Here is a 20819-nt window from a genome sequence, read left to right as displayed (position 1 = left end):
CCACCTCCCCCTCCTCCTCCTCCACCACCACCACCTCCCTCGCCCAAGAGGCCGTCTCCTTCCTCCCCCAGCCCCAAGATGGAGAGATGATCCAAGGCGAACCGCAACGATTTCTGCTCCTCTTCCGTCCCGGCGGCGGCGGCGGCGGTGGCAGTGACTGTAGCGGCTCCACTTGCACCGACAACCGTACCGGTACCACCACCACCACCACCACCGCCGCCGCCGTTCACATTTTCGCCGCCAGCGTCGCTGACAGGCTCCATCTCGGAGAACATGGAGCCCGGCATCCCGCGGCCGCCCGGCCGGCTGGCTGGCTCGCTCTGGGTGTGCGAGAGTCCGGGCTCGCTCTCGCGCGGGCGCGCACCCCGCCTTCCCCTTCTCTCTCTCTCTCTCTGGTCTCCCTCGAGCTCGTCCCTTCTTACTCGCCCCACGTAACCCCGGGATAGCGCGCACACGCGCTTTCTCTCCCTCACCTACACCACAACCCCACCCCCTTTACTCCAGATTCGGGCTCGCGCTCTCACACACACACACAGTCACTTCCCACCCCCAGCCCCAACCCACAGACAGACCAGGTCCGCGCCTGCGTCCCACCCCCAGCCCAGCCGCCGGCTCGCGCACCCCTTTGTCTTTGACCCGCGCGCGCCCTCTCTTTCTCTAGCTCTCGCACCCCGTCCCCCCTCCCCCCCCACCCACCCCGCGCCTGACTGTCTTGCACTCCCGGTGCTGTGTTCCTCTCCGTGTCCCCCCACCCTCCCGCCCTGAGCGGTGTCTCCCCCTCTTTTTTTAAAAAAAACCCTCTCTGTCTATCTGTCTCTCTTTGTCTTTCTCTCTCTCACTCACTCCCTCCCTCACACCGGGAAATGTGCTCAGTGACGTCACCGCAGCAAAACAATGGGAACCGGCCATCCGCCGCCGGGTCAGGGGTCAAGGCGCAAACTGCTACCCCGGGGACGACGAGCCGGAGAGGTGTGCGCTGGATGGCAGGCCCGAGGTACACATAGTCCGAGGGGGTGGGGAACGAGAAGGGAGAGGGTGGACTGCCAGGCGTGGGCGACAAGGCTTTCATCACCCATCTGATTCCGTGTTCGTGCCTTTCTTAAAACTTCGGCAGAACTTCACTCTGGTCTCGCTCATTTGGCTGGCCCCTACGGCCGAGGGGGCCCCAAGTTCCCACGCCAGGGCTCCACCACGCCGACATCAAAGGCTGACACTGTGACCCTAACCCCGCTCTGAAGAAGGGTCACTGGACTCGAAATTATTAGCTCTGCTTTACTTGCACCGATGCCGCCTGACCTTCCTAGCCTGTTGTCTGCTATCTCTTTGACTACCTACCCCTTGCTTACATCTTTCTCTGTTGGGGCTCCGTCTCCACCTATCTGCTCAGCTCTTCTTCCATGCCGCCACCACAACCGCCCACCTGCCAGCCATCTATTAATGTTTCTGAAGTGTTACTGAAGTTCGCTTCACCTGGAAGGTGTGTCTGAGGCTATGGGTTACTGGACATATTGTTAACTCTGCTTTCCACAGCGGCTGCCAGACCTGCTGAGTTTTTCGAGCAATTTTTGTTTTGTTTCTGATCTCCAACATGCGCACATCTTTGTTTTATTACTTGAAACTACAAAACGCTTTCTGTGTTGGGAGGAGTGCTACCAACTGAGCCAGTTTGGTTAGGGATATTAAAATTGCTATTGGGAGTAAGGAAATGTGGCCATGTTTGGATGGCTTTCTTTTCTCATGTTCTGATTTCCTCATAGTCAAATAATCTACCATGTCTCAAGGCTCATATATTTTCTAATGATCTAATACCTTCTGGAAGTGATTGGAGAAAATGCTGTACTGCAAAATGACATATGGAAAGCATCTGAATGTCGTAATGAAATTGGAATATAGAATAATTTACTCATGTTTTGGATTGTACATAAAGTTAATAAACATGAGAAATAAAGATATTTTATTCATGTAATAATTCAAAAACAAAAAAGATACATCAAGTGAAAAATCATTTATAATGATTCATGTATAGTCTGCAGAGTCTCAACAATAATGTCTAATATTTATGCACGCTTCAATTTAACACATGATAAATACATTCAAAAGTGTTTTCAAAAATTCATATATCCAGAGTGCTTGATACAGGCATGATTTAATATCTTTTAAATTGGCACAGACAAGTTTGACTGAAGGATCTGTTTCTGTCTTGTATGACTCTAATCAGCTACTTTATTTCTCCCGAATTTTGGTTAACTAAAAGTGGCCTAAAATTATTTGGTACAATTTTCAAGAGACTTTTATCATTTCAATCTCACTATTACATGGACAGACGTAGAAAGAGAAGTGTTTGTCTCCTTTCCTAATCTCATAAGGCCCAGAGTATGCGTTCACCAGCTGGGGATAGGGATAATTTGGCTGTCCCAGTTAATTCTGCAGACTGTTAAATATAATAATAACTCAGGTCAGTCTTGGTTAAGGTAGGACATCAAATACAATTCATATGACAGCAATATAAGTGATGTCTTCACTTGGATTTGTTTGTTTATCACAGTGATCTCACTGCCAGAAAAAAAAGATTTTGCAATAAATGATAAGTAACATTCTGCCACTCATGAGCATATTTTTCTGAGTGTAATATCTTGCAACTTATGAAGAAAACTCATGAACATATGGCCACCCATCCAGGAAATTATACATGAACATAACCAATAAAACATTTAAGGTTATACATTAAAAGGGGCAGAAATTGGTTTAAAACTAGCAATCTCCATGCTTAATGTTTATGAGCAATTCCCAGGTTGTGAATCGGTTCCGTTCTGGCATCTGTTTGTAAGTCGATTCATATGCAAGTTAGAAAACAATGCAGGTCTATATAATGCAGCTGTTCATGGGTACAGGAAATGTTGTATGTCGGGTCTTTTAAAATTGCCCCTGTATGGGATCAAATTCATAAATATGAATGCTTATAAATCAAGTACTTTTAAGTTCTGTGCACTCACTTTGATATATGAGAATTTAATAGTTATTAATCTGAATCACAACTCTTTTAAATAAAAAACCTCTTACAATTATATATAGAAATACATGTTTTATCAGGGACAATGGGAACTGCAGATACTGGAGAATCCGAGATGACAGTGTGGAACTAGATGAACACAGCAGGCCAATCTGCATCTTAGGAGCGCAAAAGCTGACGTTTCGGGCCTAGACCCTTCATCAGAAAAGGGGATGGGGAGAGGGTTCTGAAATAAATAGGGAGAGAGGGGGAGGCGGATTGAAGGTGGATAGAGGAGAAAATAGGTGGAGAGGACAAGAGAGTTGCAGTGGGAGAGAGATCCCCTGCGATTTGTCTGGAGGGAGAGGAGTAACTTCTTCAGGTTAGGCGTCCCTGGACACTAGTTCAGCTTTTTACACTTTGTCTTTGCCACTTAAATGTCATCCCCCCTATTTTAACAGATTTGTAGAATCTCAAAATGCCCAATTTAAAATTGTGGAACAGGAGGAGGCCTATTGAAACCTCGAACTTGCTCTACATTGCTAAACTAAGGTTGATTATCTACCTCAATGCCATTTTCCCTTCCTAACACCACATCCCATGATGTCGTGAGTATTTAACATAGCAGAACAATATATGACCAATTAAACAATTTTGAATTGTAGTCATTGTTCTAAGGAGGAAAATATAGAGGGGGAAGAGGGATGTAAAAGAATAATCTCAATGAAGTGGCCTGTAAATGAGGGATCTGTGGTCTCTATCAATAGACGGGGCTTCTATTACTGGATTTAATGTAATGGCGGCTCAAAGAGGGATTGTCTCAACTGGTTGGCATGAATGGTGGTCTTTGGAAAATAAAGGGTTAATTACCAAATTACAAGTTGTTTTGAAATTCAGACTCATGATGATATAATGGTACATTTGTCTATTACTATGCTGAACTTGGTCTGACTTTATATGATGAGATTTATCAGCTATTTATATCCATTCATTTCAGGAAAGATGTCGTACTCTGAAAAGCATAAACCCTGTCATAAAGTAAGAACAGGAAGTTATCTGCTCCATAGGTAACAAAGTGTGGAGCAGGAGGAACGCAGCAGGCCAGGCAGCATCAGAGGAACAGAAAGCTGACATCTTGGGACGAGACCCTTCCTCAGAAAAATCCCTGTTCCTCGATGCTGCCTGGCCTGCTGTGTTCCTCCAGCTCCACACTTTGTTATCTCTAACTCCAGGATCTGCAGTTCTTACTATCTCAGTTAACTGTTCCATTCCTTGGCTATTGATGAAGTGAGGATCTGTGCTTTGGCTGGAAGGGTAAATAAGCAGTAAGCACTATTGTGTCACATCTTAAAGAACATTTTGTGTTTCCAAAAAATTAATGAGTTTATGGTCGTGTAATGGTATTGTCACTGTCCTGTCAATCCAGAGACCTGGTTTTGAATTCCAACATAAGATGGTGGAACTTGAATTCAATAAAGTACGTAATTAAAAGTCTAATGATACCAATGAAACCATTGTTGATTTGTACAGACTAAAAATCTCATACCTTTTAGAGAGGGAAATGTGATGCCCTCATGTGATCTGGCCTAATTGTGACTCCAGACTCTCAGCAATGTGATTGATTTGCTAACTGCCCTTCAAAATACCTTCAAATAAGGCATTAAATCTTAAAAACTCAGAAAAGCTATGAAAACCAGAGTAGACACCGAAAATAAAAACAAACCCTTAGCTCTAATGACTCTGCAAAGTCCTCATTATGAGCACCTGGGAATAGTGCCATAATTGGAAGAGCTGTATCACGGACTAGTCAAGAAAAAGCCTGACATAGTCATGTTCAAGGATTCCAACTTTACAATGTCCTAGACAACACGCTCAGCATACCTGGGTATTTCCTGTCTCTCCAGCAGTATAGATTCAACAGAGCAAGCAATACTGTGGTATAGTGAGGAGGAAGTTTCTGCGGAAGTCCTCAGTGTTTACTCTGGAGCCCATGAGTTCGGGTCCAACGTAAATAAAGAGACCTTATGCTGACTATCACCTATCAGAACCCCATGGCACCAGTTGATGAATCAATGCTACTTCATGTTGAACAAAACTTGGAGGAAGCACTGACAGCAACAAGAATATAGATGTACTCTGCCTGGCGGACTTCAATGTCCATCACCAAGAGTGACTTGGCAGCAGCACTGATGACAGCTGGTCCTGGCTTAAAGAACATAGCTGAGATGGGTGAAATAATCAATAAGTGGTAAGAACATACTGGATCTCATTCTTGCCAATCTGCCTTCAATATATGCATCTTCCCATGACAGTATTGGTAGACCACCTACACTTAAACACAATCAGCAACCTCATGGCCCAAGATATTTCCCCACTCAACTATTACCATTAAGCCAGGGATTAAATTCTGGTACAACAAAGAGTGTAGGGGGCATGGAGGAGAGCAGCACTCGGCATGCTGAAAGATAGTTTGTCAGCTTTGTGTAGCTACCATACAGGTCTACTGGCTTGCAAACAATGTAAGCAAAAGCTAAGCAAGTCTATGAACAGTGAATGAGATCTAAGTTTATACTGCGAATATCAAGTCATGAATGATGGTTGACAATTGAACAACTCATTAGAGTTTCACAAATACCAGCATCCTCATTGATGGGGGAACCAAACACGTACAAAGATAAGGCTAAAGCATTTGCAACAAACTTCAACCAGAAGTGCGGAGTGGATGATCAATTTTTACCACTCTGGATGCCCCTCCCCTGAGACATGCCACTCTTCAGCCAATATAATTCACTGCCTGTGTGATACCAAGAAATGGCTGAAGCCACTGGAAAGTACAAAGGCCATGGGGGTTAACAACATTCCAACATTAGTAATGAAGATGTGTGCTCTGGAACTTGCTGTGCCCATAGCCAAGCTGTTTCAGTGCAGCTAAAACACTGGCATCTACCTTACAATGTGGAAAAAGGCCCAGGTACATACTGTGTACGAAAGGCAGGATAAGTCCCATCTGATCAATCGCTGTCCAATCAGTCCACTCTCAATTATCAGTAGTACAATAGATGATGTCTTCAACAATGTTATCAAGCATACCATCTTAGCAACAACCTACTCATTACACTCAGCTTGGGTTCTGCCAGGACCACTCAGCTCTTAAGTACAGCATTGGTTCAGACATGGACGAAAGAGTTGGACTTGACTGGTAAAAGTACAACTAATTGTCCTTCACATCAAGGCTGCATTTGGCAATGTATGGCATCAAGGGGATCTAGCTAAACTACAACTAATTAGGGAAAGCTTTGCTGATCATAGTCAGACTTAGCATAATGGAAGATGGATATAGTTGTCAGAGGTAATGGTATCTATCTGTACTATAGGGATTCTTTGATCACAGCTTGAAGATATCATTGTGGGAGTTCTTTAGGGTAGTGTCCTAGGCACAGCCATCTTCAGTTGTATTCCTTTCATCATAAGGTCAGAAGTGAGAATGTTAGCTGATGATCACACAATGTTCAGTACCATTTGAGACTCGGCAGTTACTGAAGCAGCCAATGCCCAAATGCAGCAAGATCAACATTTGGGTTTGGGCTGACAAATGACAAGTAACATTTGCACCACACAAGTGCTAGGCAATCACTATCTCCAACAGAATTTAACTATCACCCATAACATTTAATGGAACTACCATTGCTGAAACCCCACTATCAAGATCCTGGAGGATTACCATTGACTAGAAACTAGTAGACTACCCATATAAATCCTGTGGCCATAAGAGCAAGTCAGAGCCTTGTGATCTTTCATGAATAGCTCACCTCCTGACACCTCAATGCCTGTCCACCATCTACAAGGCTCAGGAGTGTGATAGAATATTCTCCACGTGCATGGATAAATACAACTCCCAACAACACTCAAGAAGCTTGACTCTATGCAGGACAAAGCAGTCCATTTGATTTGCAGTACATTCACAAATTTTCACTCCCTACACCACCAACACTCAATAGCAGAGTGTACCATCTACAAGATGCACTGTAGATAGTCATAAAGACTCCTTATGTACAAACGTCCAAACTCATGGCCACTGCCATCTATAATGAAAGGCCAACAGATATATGGGGACACCACTATCTGCAAAATTCCCCTCAAAGCCACTCATCATCCTGACTTGGAAATATATGGCTATTCCTTCAATGCCACTGGATCAAAATCCTGAAACTCCCTCCTTAACAACCCTGTGGAAGCACCAAATGGACTGCAGAGGTTCAAGAAGACAGCTCACTACCACTTTCTCAAAGGTAACCCAGGATGGGCAACAGATGTTGGTTCAGCCAACAAAAGTTCACAGGGCATGAATGAATAAAAATAAATTACTTTGGATTAGAGTTACAGCCTGCGTAATAAAACTTACTGCCATTTGTATACACAGATCTTCTATGCAGCAATGAGTTGAATTGCCAGTTAATTTGTGGTTTTGGAAAGAATGTTAGCCAGGATACTAGAAGGACTAAATAGTCTTTGAAAGGTGCTGGAAATGTTTGATATGCACCTGAACCATTGGAAAATGCAAACCAGATTACTTGAAAGAATGCTGTTTCAGCATTTCGACAAAAACCACCATATTTTACTGAAATGTTAGTCTGTTTGTGTTTAGATCAAATAAATAAATCTCAAAATTGAGAAGGAAATTAAGCACCAGTATCAGAACGAAGCCTGGGATGAATGGGATAACTCCACAGTCAGGTTAAATTAAATTTCAGTGTTATCTGATATTTGGATTTGTACAATTTGCTCTGGAGTTTTCTACCTCAGAGAAACTAAAGAGTGGGATGGTTGGTTCAAGTCTTATAGAAACTATAAGTACTGGTGAAAAGAAACAGATAGTTTCAAATACTGTAGAGAGGTCTGAATGGGAAAGCCTCTTGTTTGGACACACATTTTGATACTAAGGAATTGAAAGTAACATGAACAAGAATAGAATCTCTCATAAGTAAAGCATTTGAGTTGTAACATTTTTAGTGAAATAGTTTTAAATTCATGTTTTATTTTTGATATATTTATTAGGCCTATCAATTCAGATCCTAGTACCTCAGTGAAGCAGAACTGAATACACCATTCTTGTGGATAAAGTTTATTAACTACTCAGTCTTACATGACTTTCTACACACCAGACCCACCTGTCCTGCCTTTATTCTTTTGTAATTTTTCAAAATTAAACCATTACCAATGCATTCATGTCACTAGCTAAAGTACCAATTAACAAGCACTACCCAGTACTAAAAAAACAACAAAAATAAGGGAGAGTAGAAAGAGAGGGAGCGACCTAAATTAGAAATTGGAAGGAAAAGTAAGGCACTCCAGGGCCTGTATTGTCCACAGTTCTCTAAATACCTGAAGGGTGTTGGTGAACACCGTGTCCTCCCTTTCTAAGAACACCCAGGCATGAACATAGCCATAGAAGGCAGTCAGAAACTACAACTCCTTCCATGGCCTGCTGCCTGGACCTGTTCTGTTCCCCCTTTCATTCACTATGTCCAGAGGTGCTTTCACACACCACTCAACATTGTTGTTATATGCCAAACAGGTGTATTTCTAATCAAGCAAAATAATTTACAAGTATTGGCCATCGGGGCATTGCATCAACAATGAAAGTGAGGAAAGGTAGTGAAAGGGGGATGGAATTAAATGAAAATGAAATTGCAGGCAGGAATGTGGCATTCCAACCTTTGGGGTACCCGGCTCTCCCTGAAAGCCTCGGGTGCAGTGGTGGGCAATGTGTTCTTCCTATGTATGTATCTATCTATATGTCTATCTATCTAACTATCGATCCATCCATCCAGCAACAATACCTAGGCACCAATGTAACTGCAGAAGAGGAATGGACAGGCAGATGGGAACTACCACCCTTTCCGTGGCCCACTGTGCCAACCTGTTCTGTACCTCCTGATATATCTATCCAGTTGATCAATTAATCAATTAACACCAAATATACGCTTAATTACTTGCTGTCTTAACAGGAAATAGTTTAAGGAAGCCATGTTTTCACTAATGTTTAATGTACAATGAAACGAGATTGGAGGTTTCTACAGAGCTTCTAAAGTGAGGTAAGCTGTATTTAATTCTAGATAAATAATTCATTTTTATGAAGGATTTGTCTGCCAGGAGAAACAAGTGAAATGTTAGAAGGTTAGTCAGCAGTAAGATGGAAACTAAGCTAGTTTTTTTTCAATCAGAGAGCAAAAGATTAATTGAGAAATTACCATGAAAGACGTTTAATTAAAATAGTAGAAATTGATTCAAAGGCACTCAGTTGAGTGTGCTAACACTTCTGGGTAGAAAAAGAAAAGAACTTGATTCAAGGGACAATTGGAAGTGTTTCAGGAGAATCAGGGAATTAATGGAGAAGGTGAGAAAAATGTTGGGGATGATGTCTCAATGGAACTGATATTCAGCAAGATTCTTATTGAACCTTCAGGGACAGCTCTGAGGTGGAATGGTTCACTAAATGTGGCCTTGGCAAAACCATGCAGTTTTACTAACAATGGGAAAGGTGTCAAAAGGCCTCTCCATCCAGTAATGTGCTGAGTGGTAATGGTCACCCCATGACATGGTCCCTGCCTTCCCTCAGTGATTCCTCTTTGCTGGAGGAGTCATTCAGACCCCAGGAAACTAACTTTGAAGGCATACAAACTCTGTCCAAGTGCTCCCCCAGCAGTGGTCTCTGCTCGCAGTGGTGCTATCGAACTGTAATTGCAAAAGCAGCTCTTGGGTGCAGACAGTCATCAATATCCTCTTAGCTCCTTAATTAGATAAAAGTAAAATGTGACCCTAGATCCTGTCACCTCCCAATATAGAGTAACCCACACGCCTCCCCATTCACCACCTTTTGGTTAGACTTGCAAGATACTTGGCACCTCAGAAAATTCAAGCCTTACGGTCAATGAGATTTTCCTTAAATATTCCAACGTTACGGTCAATGAGATTTTCCTTAAATGTTCCAACGTTACGGTCAATGAGATTTTCCTTCAATATTCCAACGTTATGGTCAATGAGATTTTCCTTAAATGTTCCAATTACATTTATTGATTTAAACCACGTTCAAAATGGTATGGTGAATTGTTTAGTAACGAAAACAATTTGCAAATCTTAAACTCAAATATTGATTCCATTCAAGGTGCAGGAAAATTGTACAAAAATCAACTCAGAATAGCTTTTAGTGATTGTTATGCAGTTTCCATGTATGGTGTGATGGCAACAAGATATCAAAGCTAACTTAATTATTCTAATAAAAATAAAAGAATTGTGGCTGCTGGAAATCAGAAAGAAATTCAGAAGGTCTGGCAGCATCTGTGGAGAAAAAGCAGAGGTAATGCTTCAGGACATTCTGAAGAAGGTTCACTGGACCCAAAATGTCAACTCTGTTTTCACTCCATAGGTGTGCCAGACCTGCAGAGTTTCTTCAGCAATTTGTTAATTATGCTAATTATCATGTTTTTCAGGATCCCTGCTTTATGTACTTAATACAAATTAATGTTTAATTTACTGAATATTGAAGACTGCTCCTACCATATTCCAGAGGCTTATTAATCAAGTCACACCTGAGGTTTATAATGGCATTGTTTATTTAGTTGATGTTGCAGTATACAGTAACACATTGGAACAGCATATGAGACCAGTAGAAGATCAATACAAAACGAAATTAGTTAAACCTAGATTTCTTTATTTAGATGACTTAGGATTTAGTGCAAACTATCCAACTTGCCCACCCATGAATCCACAAAGAAACCAAATCAATGATAGCAAAAAGATTTTACGTGAAAAATTGAACATGTATAAAATGGAGAGGGAAATCTTAAATAAACTAGTTATCAAGACAGTGATTTTTTTACCTCTATAGATATTCAGAAGAGAACCTGTCAAATAGATTAGTTGTATGATCTGTTATTTGTGGAAACTCAGCCAGAGCAGACCAGACAAATAGGTCACCACCTATTTGGTCTCTGATGTAAACGTTTATTTGGTGAAGGAGGTCCAACATTCATTCGTAAAAAAAGGTTGAATACAGATGAAAGTTGATTTGATAATTAGCTTTATTTAAAGTACTTTTTGTCATAACTTAAATCATGGAAAAAACGAAAACAAAAATTGCTGGAGAAACTCAGCAAGTCTAGCAGCGTCTGTGGACAGAAAACAGAGTTAATGCTGTAGTCCTGTGACTCTTCACCACAGATCTCCAGCATCTGCAATTATTTCTTTTATATAATTGAATCTTGGAAGCCTACCCTTAAGCTGCAATCAATTTATTTTCCCTGAATCTACCATAAAGTAAATTACAGTTTTTGATTAATTTCTTTGTATCTTAACTAGTAGCTTTAATTATATTTAAATATCTGACTAGAGGTTATTGTGGGGAGAAAAGACATTTATTTATTATCACTAAATTAATAGAAGATGAACTATACATGTTACTGTTACAAGTTCATAGTAACTGAGGATTAACTTTGCATCTATGCTATAGGTTCTTGTATTTCTTGACCAGAAGCTTAACTGGATCATTCACACGAATACTGTGGCTCCAAGACCAGTTCAGAGGCTAGAAATCCTGTGATGAGTAACTCACCTTCTGGCTCCTCAAAGCTGTTCATTATTTCAAGGCACATCCCAAGAGCTTAATGGAATACTTTACACTTGTCTGTACAAGTGCAACGTAAGAAAATCGCATGAAATTTATCACCAGCCTAGTAAAGGAAACTATTTGATGGAACCACATCCAACAGCTGAAACTCCCTTCACCACTGACACACAGTGCTAACAGCATATCCCATCAACAGAATGCATTGATACAACTCACTAAGGCTCCTTCAACAGCATCTTCCAAACCTGTAGAAGGAAAAGGGAAGCAGGTTCATAGAATGGCACCATCTGCAAGTGCCTCTCCAAGACCCCTACACCATCCTGACTTGGAAATGTATTTCTGTTCCTTCCTTGTTAGTTCAATACCACACGGACTGCAGTGAATCGTGTGGCTCAGCATCATCTTCTCAAGTGGGAAGAGGGACTGAGTGGGGGAGAGACAGGCAGCCTTCCATTTCACTTTTTAGGCATCTCCCTCACTTCAGCTGACGTTCAATTGGCTTCAGGTCACCTGTGAAGTGCTTTCCCATCATAAAGATTGGCTGGCTGCTGTGGGCATTTATGGTTACAAAGATATTAGGAGTGCCAAGAAGACATTTCCAACTTGAGTTGCCTCAGCTGCATTAGCAAGCAATCCTGGGATTGTATTCATTAGCGTTTAGAAGGATGAAACCTACAAGATAATGCATAGCTTAGAAAGGGTGGACGCTGGGAAGTTGTTTCTGTTAGGTGGGGAGACTAGTGGGCACAGCTTTAAAATTAGAGGGTGTCAATTTAGAATGGAAATGAGGAGATATTTCTTCAGCCAGAGAGTGGTGGGCCTGTGGAATTCATTGCCATGGTGCACAGTGGGCGCTGGGATGTTAAATGTCTTCAAGGCAGAGATTGATAAAATCTTGATCTCACAAGGAATTAACGGCTACGGAGAGAGTGCAGCTAAGTGGAGTTGAGATGCCCATCAGCCATGATTAACTGGCAGAGTGGACTCCACGGGCCGAATGGTTTTACTTCCACTCCTGTATCTTATTGTCTTATGGTAGCTTTCCTACTTTTGAAGGACCTTCTCATGGCCCTCCAGTATTAGGAGGCTGCCTGTGGTCCTCAGTGTGACAGCAAGCAGATGTGTAGCCATTAATGTACCAATAAACAAAAATCACACTCACCTTAGACATCTGTTGCTCATGCCTTGCAGGGTCAGGAACCAGAAATGATCCTAATTTCAGAGTTCTGATCCAAAAATGAAAAGCCTGTCTTATCTCTTTGTCTGATCACTAACTGAGTTATCCAAAGTTCTCCTGCCAAACTTACACCAGTTGCTTCATCCATCACTTAAATAATTAAAGCAAAATAACAATGGATGCTAGAAACATGAAATAAAAAAGGAAATACTGGAAAACTCAGGACATCTGACAGCATTTGTGGAGTGAGAAACAAAGTCAACATTTGAAGTTTGATACGACTTCAAAACTGGAACTGGAACTGGCTGGAAAATGGTTTTTAAGCTGTACAGGAAGTACTATTTTCTAGCCTTTTACAGTTCTGAAGTTATATCAGACTTGAAACATTAACTCTATTTTTCTCTCCGCAGATACTGACAAATTTGCTGAGTTTTCCAGCATTTTCGGTTTTTTGTTTCTTCATCTATCAGTCTTGTGTTCACTGAACCCTGTTGTCTCCCAATCCAACTACCTTGGTCTTAGGCTCTGGAATTTCCTCCGAAAGATTCTCATCTCTCTATTTTCCTTTAAGGCATTCTTTTAAATCTACCTCTTCAGAAAGTACTTGGTTACCTAACCTAATATCTCATGTGTCTTGTCTACAAATAATGTTTAATAATGCTCTATTGAAGTGTCTTGGGATATTTAACTACATTAAAGATATAAATGCAAACTGTTTACCCATGGACCAACTGAAAAAAGATCAAACTGGTCCCAGGTTTGCATTAGAGATGGATGTCCAGCTGTAGGTTTCGGTGCTTCAGTGTTATGGGCTAGGTTCTGTCAGCATTCTTGCTTTTAACTGTTAAGCGATAAATCTTGCTTCAAGTACGTTTTGAATAAGGACAAAATCTAAATTCATTATGATACCAAAGTGTGGAGCTGAACAAAAGCTGACATTTCGGGCCTAGACCCTTCAGCAGAGATGATGAAGGGTCTAAGCCCAAAACGTCAGCTTTTGTGCTCCTGAGATGCTGCTTGGCCTGCTGTGTTCATCCAGCTTCACACCTTGGTATCTTGGATTCTCCAGCATCTGCAGTTCCCATTATCTCTGTTCATTATGATATCTACTGGATTAAGAAAAAACAATATGACAATGTCACCCATAAATAAAGAAGGGCAGATTGGCCATGTGCTAATACTCTGCAAGGAGTAGATACCTTCAGAAAACAAGCATAGAAAACTGGTACTGGAAAAGAAACAGGAAAATAGTGCATTTATTTTTGTATTTTCAAAGAATTCTTGGTTTATTAAAGTGGCACTAATATAGTATGGTTAGTGCTGTATATGTCATGGTGCATACTAGAAGCATTAGTAGTTTTGGGGGAGATGGTGGTATAAGTGGGCTACGGCCAGAGGCTCGGGTTAATGCTCTGAGGACATGGATTCAAATCCCACTATGTTTGCCCTCCCAGAAATAACCAAGAGTCTCGTGGAATCACCATCACTGTCCTGGTGCCAAAGGAAATATTCTTGGAAATTGCAGTGGGCCTACTTCCTTGTTTGCCGACATGCATCCTGTCCATGGATCTAATGATGTGCTGCAACATTAGGGGTGAAAGGAGGGGAAGACAGTGAAAGGACAGAAGCAGGACACACATCGCCAGCTACAGTTAAGACAAACAGAAGTCAGGATGAGAAGGAGCAATCGATTGAGTGGATGGATGAGGAGGCTCCTAAAGCCACTTTGGTCACTGTAAATCCTGAATTACAGGACCAGTATTTTCAGCTGGATGTCTTTCTCACAGTCACTTATGTTGATTAATAGTCATTACTGTGGTAAAGGATGGAAAGATTCAGTTCACTATCATTGGTGCAGGAACACTGAGGCTTTAGAACCCACTTACAACATACACTCAGCTTTCTTTGAAATCACTTCCAGTAATATCTCCCAGAAGAGGCCCAACTTCTATCTCACGTCAGCAACCATGGGATTTTAGATTCCAGTATTAAATCTGAAATATAAAGCTCATCTCGGTAATTGCAATGATCATCAATTGTAAAAATTAATCCGGTTCACAAATTAGGGAAGGAAATCAGCCATCCTTATGTGATCTGTCCTACATGTAACTCCAGAATGTGGTTAATTCTTAATTAGCCTCTGAAACAGCCCAGCAAGCTAGTCATTTCAAAGGAAATTAGGGATGAGCAAGAAATATTGCTCTTGCCAGTGATGACACATCCCATGAAAGAATAAAAAGAAAACTTTAAAAAATATTTTACTTAGATATTCTACTTTGGGAATAGTTGATGAAATCAAACCAGTTATAGACCTTCTGTTTTCTATGCACTAGACTACGTCTTTAGAGTGGACATTACTTAGGCTCGGTAATAAATGATCTGAGGTGTGATTTCAAGTCCACCATGGCAGCTAGGAAATTTAAACTAATAAAATCAGGAATTAAAAGCTAGAATTAGTAATATGAATGATGCAACTATAGCAATGGTTCCCAAATGTCTTCCCACTCAGACCTCATTTTGAGGCCTTAAAATTGACAGGACCTGCAGTGTGAACCGAGTGGCGAGCAATGAGGAGTGGGTCCTATTCTGTTATATATGTGTGGGATGTGAGCATGGCCAGCATTGATTGCCTTTACCTTGTTGCGATTGAAAAGTTGGTGGTGACCTGTCTTCTTGAACCGCTGCAGACCATGTGCTGTAGGTAGATTGCATTAGGAATACAGCAGTCGTAATTCAGTCAGTGTACTGTCGAGACCATTGCTGCCACAGAGCTCACAACTCCATGAGAAATCCTGAACCTCAGTATTATAGCAAACACGTATTTGATGTAATAATGTCCTATACAGAAGGACATCTGTCATCCTTAGTTTAAATTGAAAGCAAGATCCCAAGGATCATAGTTGGTCTGGTGTACAAAATGTACAAAATGTGGGCAATTCTTGACATTGTTGTGAACTGACCTAACAAACCACTCAGTATGTGCACTTAGGCTGAGTAATCAATGCTGGCTTTTGCCATCACACCTACGTCATGTACTTGAATAAAAAAAAGATAAATTTACAAACAATTAAGATATTTTCTTGCACCATCCTTCAACATAACTAGATGTCCAACAATTGGGATGCAATAACATTAGAGAATGAGGTTAATCAGAGTTTTGAAGATGGATCACTGGATTTGAAATGTTGATTCTGTCTTCTCTCCACAGATTCTGCCAGACCTGCTGAGTTTCTCCAGCATAGCGATAGTAGGAACTGTAGATGCTGGAGAATCCGAGATAATAAGGTGTAGAGCTGAATGAACACAGCAGGCCAAACAGCATCATTGGAGCAGGAAAGCTGATGTTTCGGGCTGAAATGTCAGCTTCCCTGCTCCTATGATGCTGCTTGACCTGCTGTGTTCATTCAGCTCTACACCTTATTATCTGAGTTTCTCCAGCAACTTGTTTCTGTTGCAAATAAAAATATGATATAGGAGAGTGTACACTTTCCCATCAATTTCGATTAAATTTATCCTTTCAATAACAGATTGAAAACGCCAGAGACAGTAATATGTGTGCTAGTTAATTGATTAATATTTCAGAATGTTCATCTTAAAATGAGGGAGAGCATAAGATGCAGCTCTAGAAGAATCCATGTGTAAAGAACTCTCTGGAAGTAATGAGGAGTATCTTATCCACACTCTTCACAACACCACTTTATAATGATTTTAATGAAAATAGCAAGCAGTCCTGTCAGGCATCCTGACATATTCCCATCATCAAGAAAATTTCCCAGGCATGAATAGAGATGTGGATTGGCTGTTTTCTAAAGAGAGGCCGGGAACCAATTGAAATAATTAAGGCTCCAATTTGAGGTCACATGGCAGGACCAGTGGCATTTTGCAAACTGTGGAGCAGCCCCTGAGGGAATGGAGGCTGATGGGGTTGGGGCGGGGTGAGGGTGCTGCCTCTTAATGGAGGCAACCTGTTCACACCACACTAGAAGCCAAACACTGCTGCAAGTTGGATTCCACTCCTCTGCAAGGAGCCACCTCTGATTTTTAAAAAAAAACTATGCCCCTGAGATTGCTTCCAGTTTGATCTGTTCTGAAGTCTGTTTGACAGTAATTCTGGCTGGTTTAGAACATAGAGAACAAAGAACATAGAAAAGTGCAGCACAGTACAGGCCCTTCGGCCCATGATGTTGTGCTGTGGATTAATCCTAATCCAAGAATAAAATAACCTAACCTACATTCCCCTCAATTCACTGCTGTCCATGTGCATGTCCAGCAGTTGTTTAAATGTCACCAATAACTCTGCTTCCACAACTACCACTGGCAAAGCATTCCATGCGCTCACAACTCTCTGGGTGAAGAACCTCCCTCTGGCATCTCCTCTATACCTTCCTCCTAACACCTTAAAACTATGACCCCTCATGGCAGTCAATCCTGTCCTGGGGAAAAGTCTCTGGCTATTGACTCTATCCATGCCTCTCATTACCTTGTACACCTCAGTCAGGTCACCTCTCTTCCTCCTTCTCTCCAGAGAGAAAAGTCTGAGCTCAGTCAACCTCTCCTTGTAAGACAAGCCCTCCAGTCCAGGCAGCATCCTGGTAAACCTCCTTTGCACCCTCTCCAAAGCCTCCACATCTTTCCTATAATAGGGCGACCAGAACTGGACACAATATTCCAAGTGTGGTCTCACCAGGGTTTTGTAGAGCTGCTGCAAAACCTCACGGCTCTTAAACTCGATCCCCCTGTTAATGAAAGCCAAAACACCATATGCTTTCTTAACAACTTTATCCACTTGTGTGGCAACTTTGAGGGAGCTATGGACTTGAATATCAAGATCCTGCTGTTCCTCCACACTGCCGAGAATCCTGCCTTTAATCCAATATTCAGCATTTACGTTCGACCTTCCAAAATGCATCACTTTGCATTTATCCAGGTTGAACTCCATCTGCCATTTCTCAGCCCAGCTCTGCATACTGTCAATGTCTCGCTGAAGCCTGCAATAGCCCTCAATACTATCAATGGCACCTCCAACCTTTGTGTCATCAGCAAACATACTAACCCACCCCTCAACCTCCTCATCCAAGTCATTTATAAAAACTACAAAGAGTAGAGGCCGAAGAACAGAGCCCTGTGGGACACCACTCAGCACTGACCTCCAGGCAGAATAATTACCATCTACAACCACTCTCTGCCTCCTGTCAGCCAACCAATTCTGAATCCAGACAGCCAAATCTCCCTGTATCCCATACTTCCTGACTTTATGAATGAGCCTGCCGTGGGGAACCTTATCAAATGCCTTGCTGAAGTCCATGTACACCACATCCACTGCTCGACCCTCGTCAACCTGTCTTTTGACCTCCTCAAAGAACTCAATAAGATTTGGGAGGCATGACCTGGCCCTCACAACGCCACGCTGACTCCCTTTAATCACGCTATGCTTTTCCAAATAGTCATAAATCCTATCCCTCAGAATTCTTTCCAAAACCTTGCTGACCACAGACGTAAGACTGACTGGTCTGTAATTTCCAGAGATTTCCCTATTCCCTTTCTTGAAAAGAGGAACAGCATTTGCCTCCCTCCAATCTTCCAGTACGACTCCAGTGGAGAGTGAGGAAGCAAAGATCTTCACCAGTGGCTTAGCAACCTCCTTTCTCGCTTCCCGGAGCAACCTAGGAGAAATCTGGTTGGCCCTGGGCACTTATCAATGTTAATGTTTGCCAAAATTTCCAGCACATCAACTTCCTCAATCTTGATCTGTTCAAGCCTGTTTCCCTGCTCCTCAGAGTTCTCATTCACAACAAGATCCCTTTCCTTAGTGAAAACCGAAGCAAAAAACTCATTTAGGGCTTCCCCTATCTGCTCAGACTCCACGCACAAGTTCCCTACGCTATCCCTGATTGGCCCTATCTTCTCCCTGATCATTCTGTTATTCCTCACGTATGAGTAAAATGCCTTTGGGTTCTCCCTAATCCTTCCTGCCAAGCCTTTTTGATGCCCCCCCGAGTCCACTTTTGAGCTCCTTCTGAGCAAGCCTGTAATCCTCTAAAGCTGTGCTAGACCCTTGCTTCCTCCACCTTACGTAAGCTGCCTTTTTCTTTTAGAGAAGCACCTCTGTTCCCGTCATCCAAGGCTCCTTAATCTTACCTGTTCTTACCTGTCTCAGAGGAACAAATTTATGCATCACTCGCAACAACTGCTCCTTAAACAGTCTCCACATGTCTGTTGTGCCCTTTCTGTGGAACAATTGCTCCAAATCTGTACTTCCCAACTCCTGCCTGATAGCGTCATAGTTTCCTTTACCCCAGTTAAATATCTTCCCCTGGTAACTGCTCCTTTCCCTCTCCGTGGCTATGGTAAATGTGAGGCTGTTGTGGTCACTGTCGCTAAAGTGTTCTCCCACCGTGAGATCTGACACCTGTCCTGGCTCATTGCCGAGCACCAAATCCAAAATGGCTTCCCCCCTCGTGGGCCTGTCCACATACTGAGTAAGGAAACCCTCCTGAACACACCTGACAAAAACGGCTCCATCCAAACCAACTGCACGAAGGAGGTTCCAATCTATATTGGGAAAGTTGAAGTCACCCATAACAACAACCCTGCTCCGTTTGCACTTTTCAACAATCTGCCAGCCAATGAGTTCTTCGATCTCCCGACTGCTATTTGGGGGTCTGTAGAAAACCCCCAATGAGGTGATTGCTCCCTCGCTGTTCCTAACTTCCACCCATACTGACTCAGTCGACAAACCTTCCTCGGCAACCTTCATTTCTCTTGCTGTGATGCACTCTCTGATTAGCAATGCTACACCCCCTCCTCTTTTTCCCCCCCCCTCCCTGTTCTTTTTAAATGTTCTAAACCCTGGAACATGTGAAACCCACGTCTCCGTTATGGCCACAACATCATAGTCCCAAGTACTGATCCATGCTCTAAGTTCGTCACTCTTATTTCTGACACTCCTTGCGTTAAAGCAGACACATTTTAACCGATCCCTTCGTTCCATCACATGAAAAACCTTCCCGGTAGATTCACTGCATCCTGCCACTGCCTCATCTACTACTACGCCCCCTCCCCCCTCAGATGTGTAGCTCTGGTTCCCACCCCTCCTTGCCAAACTAGTTTAAACCCTCCCGAACCACTCGAGCAAATCTCCCACCCAGGACATTTGTGCTCCTCCAGTTCAGGTGCAACCCGTCCTTTATGTACAGGTCCCACCTTCCCCAGAAGGCATCCCAATGGTCTAAGTATCTGAAGCCCTCCCTCCTGCACCAGCTGCGCAGCCACATGTTAAGCTGCACACTCGCTGACTGTTCCCCACCTCGCTATCTCGTGGCAGCAGTAGCAAACCTGAGACCACTACTCTACTTGTCCTGCTCTTCAGCTTCCAACCTAGCTCTCTGTAGTCCCTTTTCAGATCCTCAATCCCTTTCCTGGCTATGTCATTAGTGCCAGTATGTACCACGATTTCTGGCTGCTCACCCTCCCCCTTCAGAATCTTGTAGACCCGATCGGCGACATCCCAGACCCTGGCACCTGAGAGGCAACATACCTTTCTGGGAGTCCCATTGCTGACCACAAAATCTCCTATCAATCCGTCTAACTATTGAGTCCCCTACCACTAGCTTTTTTCTATTCTCCCCCCTTCCCTTCCGAGCCTCAGTGCCAGAGACCTGACAACTATGGCTTTCCCCTGGTAGGTCGTCCCCACCAGCAGTATCCAAAGTGGTATACTTATTGCTGAGGGAAATGGCTACAGAGGATCCCTGCTCTGTCTGTCGGTTCCCTTTCCACCCCCTGACTGTAACCCAGCTGTCCTTATCCTGTGCTTGAGGAGTGACCACCTCCCTGTACATCCTCTCAATTTCCCCCTCAGCCTCCCGGATGACCCGAGGTCCATCCAGTTCCCTAACTTGGTTTTCGAGGAGCTGGAGTTGGGTGCACTTCCCGCAGATGTGGCCAACGGAGACATGTGTTGTGTCTCTCACCTGCCACATTCTGCAGGAGGAATATGTAACCGTCCTAACATCCATACCCCGCTA

At 42.8% G+C, this 20819-nt stretch overlaps 1 protein-coding gene across 1 annotated transcript; it reads right to left on the bottom strand.

Annotated features, from left to right (window-relative positions):
- Window positions 1–38: 38 nt before the first annotated feature.
- Window positions 39–514, bottom strand: LOC132206058 (RNA-binding protein MEX3B-like; the record flags this gene model as incomplete). The annotated part of the gene is made up of 1 exon (XM_059638425.1): window positions 39–514. A coding segment is annotated over exon 1 (249 nt), but the record flags the coding sequence as incomplete, so codon positions are not given.
- Between the last annotated feature and the right edge of the window lie 20305 nt (window positions 515–20819).

The sequence above is a fragment of the Stegostoma tigrinum genome, chromosome 30 (assembly GCF_030684315.1).
Source record: "Stegostoma tigrinum isolate sSteTig4 chromosome 30, sSteTig4.hap1, whole genome shotgun sequence".
Taxonomy (NCBI): domain Eukaryota; kingdom Metazoa; phylum Chordata; class Chondrichthyes; order Orectolobiformes; family Stegostomatidae; genus Stegostoma; species Stegostoma tigrinum.
This window is presented reverse-complemented; position numbering and strand designations above follow the sequence as displayed.